Source organism: Eurosta solidaginis, chromosome 3 (genome assembly GCF_040869045.1).
Source record: "Eurosta solidaginis isolate ZX-2024a chromosome 3, ASM4086904v1, whole genome shotgun sequence".
Lineage (NCBI taxonomy): Eukaryota > Metazoa > Arthropoda > Insecta > Diptera > Tephritidae > Eurosta > Eurosta solidaginis.
In genome coordinates, this window is record NC_090321.1 from 148256031 (window position 1) to 148265952 (window position 9922).

General features: G+C 38.3%; 1 protein-coding gene across 5 annotated transcripts; it reads left to right on the plus strand.

Annotated features, from left to right (window-relative positions):
* Positions 1 to 1306: 1306 nt before the first annotated feature.
* Positions 1307 to 8346, plus strand: LOC137244356 (T-complex protein 1 subunit eta-like). 5 transcript variants are annotated; one of them, XR_010950921.1, is made up of 10 exons: positions 1307 to 2370; positions 2432 to 2881; positions 2946 to 3171; positions 3232 to 3461; positions 3518 to 3856; positions 3910 to 4200; positions 4254 to 4406; positions 4464 to 4614; positions 7241 to 7625; positions 7685 to 8346. XR_010950921.1 is itself a non-coding variant. In XM_067773260.1 (9 exons), exons 6-7 carry the CDS (start codon positions 4272 to 4274, stop codon positions 4570 to 4572), a joined length of 258 nt encoding a protein of 85 aa, XP_067629361.1. In that variant the 5' UTR covers positions 1307 to 2881; positions 2946 to 3171; positions 3232 to 3461; positions 3518 to 3856; positions 3910 to 4200; positions 4254 to 4271; the 3' UTR covers positions 4573 to 4614; positions 7241 to 7625; positions 7685 to 8346. The 5 variants fall into 5 exon arrangements, 2 of the variants coding, with proteins under 2 accessions (XP_067629361.1, XP_067629362.1); XR_010950923.1 differs by having other exon boundaries at positions 1307 to 2881; positions 4254 to 4437; positions 4497 to 4614; XR_010950922.1 differs by having other exon boundaries at positions 1307 to 2881; positions 4481 to 4614.
* The last annotated feature ends 1576 nt before the right edge of the window (positions 8347 to 9922 follow it).

The following is a 9922-nucleotide window of genomic DNA, read 5'->3' on the forward strand; positions in this document are numbered from 1 at the left end:
TTTTGTTTGGCAATAATTCAGCTGACAAACAATCAAGTTTATCAAGAGTATTACTATGTGCGTTCATATAACCGCGTGTGTAAATGGTGGCAGCATGGTGACATACCTACATACATAAATAAGAATTCCATGTACTTTGTTTTTGTAAATTCGATGGAAAAATGTCAAAATCGTACTGCGCCGGAAGTTGATGTATCAAATCAAATAAAAAAAGGTTATAATCAGCTGTTCGATGCGGCCACTTTGTATCGTTCCGCCATGTGTGAATATATTCAATTCAGGCGTTTGCTCGTTTGCCACAACGGCGATTACATTCATCGGAATGAAAAGGCAAATATTAAAACTCCATGCGTCTGAATAATTGCATGATTCTTCTGCCCTTACGTCACGGCCATAGTATAGGCCTACAAGTAGGATATGTAGCAGCACGCACATACACAGCCACGCTCACCTGATAAAATGCTTGTTCTTGTTCGTTTTTTTTTTGTGGATCCTATTTGGCACTGTTGTACTTCTTAGGTCCAAGAAAAGTGTAGTAGCTGCTAGCGAAAACTGCGTAAAATTTTTATCGTAAAATTACAAAGAAATATCCTAATTTACTTTCAAGTGAGCACTTTATTACATCTCTTTTTAAAATCTATATGTTTTGGACAATTTTAATTAACAAATTGTGATACTTTATTACCGGGGACGTTTGCTAAAACACCACCAAAACCGTCGGGGGAGGTATTTATAGACGCGTTTTTGCCTCGCTTCCAATAATTCGAATACTTTTTCGCCTTTGGACTATTGATAACAGGACAAAACTCGTCTTTTCATTTCTCTTTCCACATTTTTGTACGGGTTATTGCAGTCGACCTCCGTTTCAAACTGTTTTTCGCGGAGAACTTTTGAACGGGTAGAAAAACTTAGCATCCGTGTTTGTATTCTTAATACTGGAATAACTACGCGTCCTCAGATACCCCAATTCAAGACTTTTGTATAATTTATAAATTTTCTGTAGGACCCATATAGGTTCACTACATTTTCATACTCAATTCGTTCAAAAAAATTTACCATCACAGCAACCAATATCCGATATTCCGCTCCTTTTCTTGTTTCCCTGCGTCGCTTTCCACGACAGCTCCCCCGGTAATTTTGACACTTCGTTCAGTGTCAAACGTATGTTCCACGAAGGTTCCACCGAGTTCCACAATAGTTTGACACTGACCAAAGTGTCAAACTGCAGTGTGTTAGAAGGAGAAATGAATTGTTTCCTTCTCAGACATATCATACTTGTAAGCCTGTACTATGGTCACGGCGACAAGCTACATATAAATATACATATAAGCATACATATAAACATTGCTTACGATTCTGTTTGTTTGCCGAACTAAACGATACTAATTCTCGTGCTTTGATTTTATTATCTGCTTTCCTTCCCTGCAAAAATCGTGTGACTAAAAACGCACACAGCTACACGAATTTTTGACACGGGTGACGATTTGGAATGAAAAATTCTCCAAATGAAATAGCATGTTGACAAATTTAGCTTTCCCACAATTTATCGTGCTCTCTCGCACCTATTATTTTTATAGGGATAGCAAAATACGTCATTTTTGCGTGCAAAAAAATCCGCCATTTCTAATTCAGCAGAGACAGCAAAACATTTGGTGGTGGAAAATTTTTTCAATTTTGAGAGTTTTAAATGGAATATCTCCGGAAAGATTTAAAATTAAGAGGGAGTTCTCCAGATCACAAATATATATATTTTAAAGTGCGCAAACTTATAATTTAAAAGTTATTTGGTGTTAAAGTTTGCAAATTTCTATACAAATTTTTTATGTGTATACGTATATATATGTGGCAGCACAGCTTTGTAATGTCATCAATAAAATATATATATATACATGTGCATGTTGCTACAAAAGCGCGATTGATTTAATAAAAACATTTATAATAAGTGAAAACAATGCAAACATGAAATGTGAAATATACAAAAATGCAATTTAAGTTTATCGTTGCCAATTTATATAGATATGTATGTGGATTAAGGTTTTGAAAGATATGTAAATTGTAATTTAAAGTGCTATAGAAATTTGAAAATTTGCAAACTTTAACAACAAATAACTTTTAAATTATAAGTTTGCGCACTTTAAAATATATATATTTGTAATCGGGAGAACTCCCTCTTTCATTTGATACCAAGTTTTACCCCGAACTCGGGGGGTGCTATTCTAAAATTTTCCCAGTCTTTAATATACAATGATTTTTGCTGTTTATTTCGACAAAAATTTTTGATTTGATGTTTGTGCTCATCGAAAGAATTCACAATTATATAGCACCATGCCGCGAATTATGATAAAAGGTGGTGTGTGGAGAAACACTGAGGTAAGCATTTGACGCAACTGGTTACTCTTGGCCGTTTGTTAACTAAATTGATAACTTTCAGGGTGAAATCCTCAAAGCAGCTGTAATGTCAGTGGTCACGTATTGCATCACTGCTGCACCGCAAATCTGCCAAGCAATTTAAGGCACGCTGGTACGAATGGCTTGATCCTAGCATAAAGAAGACAGAATGGTCACGGGAGGAGGATGAAAAGTTTTTGCATTTTGCCAAATTAATGCCAACACAATGGCGTACAATTGCGCCGATTATTTCAGAGGGTTAACTGGCACCAAATTGTTAGGTACAGGATTCGCCACGGGTAGGTGAGGTTGGCAATCACAACACCTTGAATCATTTTGGTCGGCAGGTATCCGCGGATATATTCTTGGCACTTGTTGTTGATGGCTTTTATGATGCCACCAACACAACCTGGACAGACGCCAATGCTCAGTCAACCACCCAAGCCGGGTCAACCCCCAATACCCGGACACGTCCGGACGTCCTGGTTATAATGTATGCTAATACAACTAATAATTTACAAATTTGCTGATGATTATTTTTGTGTTATTTTCTTTAGCAACCACCTGCACCTGTTACTGGTAAATATCAACAGCCGCAACAGTATGATCAAGCCCAACGCCGTTTAGATCCCGATCAGATGCTAAATCCGAATAGGGTCATCATTGAAAATCAAAATAGCGCTGGTGGTGCTTTTATTACTAATGAACAGGGTTTATTACCACCATTGGTGACCATAAAATATGTGTAGAAGATCAGGGTAACTCCTCGCCACGTTACGTTAGGTATCGATAATCGAAATTAATGTTTTGTTTGGCAATTACATTGATCTTTCTTCTTTGCAGGTCGTCTTTGTATTACATACCTGCAACAACTGATTTATTAAAAACAACAGCTATGTCCATTACACTTACCGTCTCACCAATGGCACGCACGGTTGAGGGTGAATATGAGTCACCCATTGTACATTTTGGTGAATTGGGTGCAACTAGATGTAATCGTTGCAAGGCTCAATAGAAACTTATAGATGCTGGTCGTCGTTTCCAATGTCTAATGTGTAAAGTAACAAGAAATGGTAAAAAAATCTTTCACTTTTACTTGTGTTCATTGATCCATATTTTTTCTCAACAGTGCCAACTGCATATTTCCAACATTTGGGCCATACCGGACAGCGTGTCGATAAATATGAACGTCCTGAACTTGTATTGGGTACATGAGTATTTGTGTAAAAAATGCTTGGGTACCGATAGCTCTCATGGTAAACCTCAACTCATATCCAACATCAATGCCTCGCATTCAATTGTAGCACTGTACGCACTACATTGGGTTCACGTAGTATGGACAAGCATATTGTTGATTCCAGTGGTAAGGCCACAATTTCAAATGATGGGCAACCATTATGAAACTATTGGATATTGTGAATCCAGCCGTAGAACTCTAGTAGACATCGCCAAATTTCAAAATGCTGAGGTAAGTTTTTTGTTATATTAGAATGTGTAGAATAAAAATGTTTCTCTTATCAGGTCGGCGATGGTACCACTTCAGTAGTATTTTAAGCATGTGAAATCTTAAAACAAGTTAAGCCAGATGTTGAGGAAGGCGTGCATACACGTATCATCATTAAAGCTGTACGTAAAGCATTACAATTATGCATGCTAAAATATGGCATGGCTGTACATGTCGAAGCGCCAATCAAAGGAGCAACAAAGTGCTTTATTGGAAAAATGATCTGCCACAGCAATGTCCTCCAATATCCAAGAGTATCAGAAAATTGTTGATGCTGAATGGCGTATTCTGTAGAATAAACTAGCTAAGTAAGGCGCCAATGTTGTTTTCTAAATTACCAATTGGTGACGTTGCTACACAGTATTTTGCAGATCGTGATATGTTCTGTGCTGTTCATGTACCAGAAGAAGATTGGAAACGTAGAATGAAAGCTTGTGGTGGTGCTGTTATGACTACAGCTAATGACATTAATTCAAGTGTTTTGGGTCAATGTGATTACTTTGAAGAACGTCAGGTTGGTGGTGAACGTTTCAACATTTTCCAAGGTTTGACATTAATTTCATTTTTATAGTTTATAATTATTTAAAGGTTGCGTTAATGCTAGAACAAGTACATTGATTTTACGTGGCAGTGTTGAACAATTTTTGGAAGAAACTGAGCTTCGTTACATGATGCTATAATGCTTGTGCGGCGTACAATTAAACATGATTCTGTTGTTGCTGGTAAGTCAAAATACAAATTGAAAAAAATGTCTAACTCTGGGGCGGCGTACAATTAAACATGATTCTGTTGTTGCTGGTAAGTCAAAATACAAATTGAAAAAAATGTCTAACCTTAGGGCCACATTCTCTATTACGAAACGAACTTTCGATGCGGATCAGAGACGAATCGCTAGTGTATTTGCACTATGTTAAACAATGGCAACTTATCACTTGACAATTACTTTTGCCTTCCTGTTAGTTAGAAAGGTAAAGACCGAACGAAAATGATAGAGAATACCATTGCTAGACGAAATCGGGAGGGATGGCCTGAAGGTTTAATGTGGCCACATAAATCGTTCCCGAGATGGTCGGGCTAGCACTTTAATGGTGCTGTGGTACCGGAGCGTACCGGATCTGTATCCGGCTAAAGGACCATCACATCGATAACACTCCCCAAAGCCTTCGGGGAGCAACCTTATCGCTACAAAAACAACAACAACATTGTGTCCAAATCCCAAAAAAAAACTATAAAATTTGTGTCAGTGAAATGATAATTATTGATTTTGGTTGTTAGTTTTGAGGCATCGTCATCGAGTTCCTTCTGATCGTAGATGCCGCTTCTTTTGCATTCTTTTACATGCATAAAGTGCCGTTGAAGCCTTCCTCACCCTCTCCTCCACGTTGAGCTTCCATGACAGCTTACTGTCTAGGATCATTCCTAGATATTTTGTGCAAGGTTTCTCCCGTAGGGTCGCCCCTCCTAACTTAGGCCTGGTCCAATTAGGGACCTTGTACCTCTTTGTAAACAAGACCATATGCAACGTCATCTCCGTAAACCGTAAGTTTTTCTGGTCCCTCGTATAATCCCCTAAGCAGTTGGTTAATGACCAGCGTCCACAGCAGATGTGATAGCACCCCTTTCTGCGGAGTGCCGCTGTACAATCCCCATTGCGATGTAATCTTACTGCAGTTTAACATGCAGTCGATCCATCTGGGTAAGGCTGGATGTACTTTAACGTAATTAAGACCATCAATAATCGCCCATTTAGAAAGCCCCGGCAAGGCTTAAGAAGACTTCTAGAGCATATTCCTTATATTCCAGGGCTTTTTCTATGCTTATTACCACCCTCTGCAATGCGGTGTCTACTGACTTGCCTTTGGTGTACGCCTGTTGTGTTGTGGAGAGCAGCTTTTCATCCACGTTGGACTTTATGTACACATCTATTAGCCTCTCAAAGGTTTTGAGCAGAAATGATATTAAGCTATTGGGTCTATAATCTTTGGGATACACGTGACCGATCTTCCCCGCCTTTGGTAGGAAAGCTACACGAGCAGTTCTCCAAGAGTGCGGTACATGATTCAGTTTATGCACCCATCGAATATTATTTTAAGCCATCCCACGACCGCCCTACTTGAAACTTGTAGCATGGCCGGACATGTACCATCTGAGCCCGGCGATTTCACCACCACTACGAGGTCCTCAGTAGTGTAATTAGGCAGCATATATGAATGCAGCTGTTTCCTTACCATTACTACAGCTCGCACCCGTCCTTCCGTTTGCGCATAGTAAACGCCAAATCCGCGCGCGCTAAGTCCAGAAACCTTTCCTCCCGATGGAAGCCGGGGCTCGTGGATCAGCGCGTTAGGAGGAGTTCGCTCGACGCCACTTTACTGTGTTGGAGGTTTATCTGTAGGACTCGCAGCACCAATGGGCTGCTTGTCCCCCTCCAGCACGTTCATCGTGACGTCGTCCTCCCCTAGCCCTTTTGGTTTAGAGTGTTCGAAGCCACCTTCAGCCTCTTATACCTGTTGTTCCGGGTGTTCCTCTGTGCGACTCACAGCACCATCTGGCTGTTGGTCCCCTTGTAACACATTCGGGGTGACGTGGGCTACCTCCACCTGTCTTTTTTCCCTTAGGCTTTTGAGGTCCTTTTCGACTTCGCCCACGTCCAGCGTGTTAGGACTTTAATACCCGCGACTTCTTTTCCTGAGTCGCATATAAATTTTGTCTGTACCTAAGGACATTTTTCCAAGCTGCGCGTACAATATATCCTCCGCCTGCTTGTTTATTTGGAAGATGTATAACTGACCTTCCTCCGTAGGCCGAGATACAGTAAGTACCTTCCAATCCTGTGTCGGTATGTTCGGGTGTTTTAGGGTGTAAGACAGTCGGTTGGGTAATGCCATATGGTCGACATTTGGCGAGGTCATGTTTTAAATAAGGTCACCGATGATTTGGTTGGTGACAATATCAGGTTTCGCAAGGCGACAAAACTGGAGAGATTGGGGAGATAGCTGTTTATTTTATTACAAAGCTCATCGATGTAGGAAACAAAAGCATAGGCGTAGAAGCAATAGTGACTCCTGGTGGTAAAGGTAGCTATTGATATGTAGAAGTTAAGCAGAATTTTGAATATGAGTTTTTTTAAGTTTTAGCAAAAAAAGCGTTGAGGATTTTTAATATCTTACCAGGTACCTTCGTACATGTTTCTAAGAATGAAGAATAAAACCTATTCAAACTCAATTTTCACCAGGACAAAGCCGCTGAGACTTCGCTATACTTTAACATACAATACGTTACCCCATTTTAGCACAACTATCATTTTTTGATTTTATTAAATTTTATAAAATGTTTCTTCCTCTACAGTTCTATTTCGGTATTGGATGGTAAATATGGCTTTCGCATTTTCTCCATCAATAACTGTGAAAAGGTGGAAGAAATCTATGCGTGTCAATCTCACATATTATCTTGGTCGAGCGTTTCTTCAATAGCTCTCTAGTGGTGATGGTGACAGCAGAGAAACCCAACTGTTTACAAATGTTACACTTCAAAAAGAATCAAAATATCTGCCATTGCGTCTACGGCTCAAATACCCACACTATATGAATGAATCGATTGCACCTAATTGTCTGCCTAACGGATAGTATACATATTCATCTAATTGAAAATGTTGCACCAAACGAACTGGGTCTTAATACTGAAACAGTACACATATTCAAAATCGATGAGGAGGCTGTGATGATGGTATAGGGTGAGTTGTTGAATAACATACGAAAACCACTTTAACCCATCTATATATTTGCATTACAGTTAAAGCTTTACAAACAGCAAAAATTGCTGGCACCAAGCAATTGGAAAAGGCAGTGAAGCGTTCATCACACTGTACGGATGGTGTAAAGTTAGAAACTGCTGTTGTAACAGCTGCCACCGACACAACGGTCATCTCTACTTCGCCGAGTAGCGGCTCGTCCGACTATCTATCGAAGACAGTATAATCATATCTTTTGCCAACACAGGTTAGCGATGTGCTTGCACAGGAAAAGATTTCAATTGGAAAACAAAAACCAATTAAGAGAGTTTATTTATTATTAAAGTATTTACTTTTCTTTATATCAACAGTATTAATTTAAGTTGCAATATCAGGTACATATATAATAAGGGATGTGATACGATTGCTGTCGGAATTAGATTTGAAACCAATCAATACTCCTGCTAAGGGTTGCAGAATTATTGCTTGAATAATTAGATTTATAACAATAATAAGTCTGACTTAATTACAAGTCGTACATTTTTAAGTTCATCAATTACGACAGCAATCGGATTCCACGACACCTTTGAATATTCTTGATCTGAAAAATGAGTAAACCTAATCTGAATTTCTACTAAGCTTTAAGTTGTAGATTATTCAAATAATTGGAGTTTTTTCTAAAGCTTAAAATTATTTTCTGCTCGCTTAGAAAAGATTTCGATTGGAAAACAAAAACCAATTAAGCGAGTTTATTTATTATTAAAGTACTTACTTCTTTTTTATATAAACTGTATTAATATAAGTTCCAAATTCATGTACATATATAATAATAATGAAAATAATAAATATTGAAAATTCAATTTTTTTGGTTCATATTTTATTCACATGGCTGCTCCAGGTAACGTAAATCTGCAGGTAAAATTCATGTTATATGGCGGTTATATAAATGGTAAAACCGCAGTAAAATTGTCTGTCAAATGACTCGAAAATGTAGAGTGAAATGACGGAGAATATGACCGCCATTTGACGAGCATTGTGACGTGTGTGAGCAGCACGGCACTATGCCCACATCCTATAAGTGGGAGCGGAATGCACAATCACATAAATAGGTACGAAATGGGGGAAAAATATAAAAAATCTACTCTCGCTAGTGCAACCGTGACTAAAATTTAACAAGGGCCGTGACCGCACAATGACGGTCAAATGATTAGTCAAATGACGTGGAGCGTTTTTGGAGGGTTCGTTTCAGACATGCTTAACCAACGAAACGATATCAAATTAACGTTAATTTGACGTTCTTAACGTTAATCAACGAAACGAAATGACTTCGTTCCGTTTATTAATGTTGATTATCGTAACGAAATGATATCGTTTCGTTGGTTAAGCATGCCTGGTTCGTTTGATCAATACAATCGTACGCAAAACCTGTTCGGTCATTCGATCGCAATCATGCTAACAGAGTCTTGTAAAGACAGATGCTGAGTTTATTCAATTACGAGTTTATTCATTTATGAGTTTATTCCAGGGATGCACCTTAACGTTAAGCTAATCGTTTATCAAAAAATGTCCACCTTTTCCGTTGAAACACTTCGAAATATTATCGATAAAGAAATTATCAAGATAAATTGTATTTCGTTTTTAACCGAAACGAAAAGCTTTCGTTAACGTTAAAAACGTTAACAAAAACGTGATACTTTATGTTTGAATTGTGCTGGCAATGCTATAGCCATTGTGAAGCCGTAGGATGGTAACAGCAAGCGGACAAACACACAAACTCCATGTAATTTGTTTGTGCAATTCGTTAGTGGTAATGTCAAAAATACTCTGAGAAATGTTCGTACTGTCAAAATTCATGAGAAAAGTTGCAATCAGCTTGGGTAATGCTTTCACCTTTAATGACTCCGCCATCAATCAGCTTTGCCAGCATAGTTTGAAATTAATAATCAACATAAACGATTTGATTTCGTTTTGATATGGCAGAAAACGAAACAAAATCATTTCGTTAATTTGACGTTCTTAACGTTAATATACGAAACGAAATGACTTTGTTTCGTTTATTAACGTTAATTATCGTAACGAAATGATATCGGTTCGTTGGTTAAGCATGCTTGGTTTATTCGCATTATTTTATGTGAATGCAAGTTTTAGTGTTTGATTAAATCAAGAAATTTGTGATTTTTGCAGTTCACTGGTCTGAAAATGGATGAGATCGGTAGTATACAAAGCATATGAGCAAATCCCAAAAAACGTTTACTTTTTTGGATACTCGGGTTTTACACACGGCCAAATAACTTAAGGCC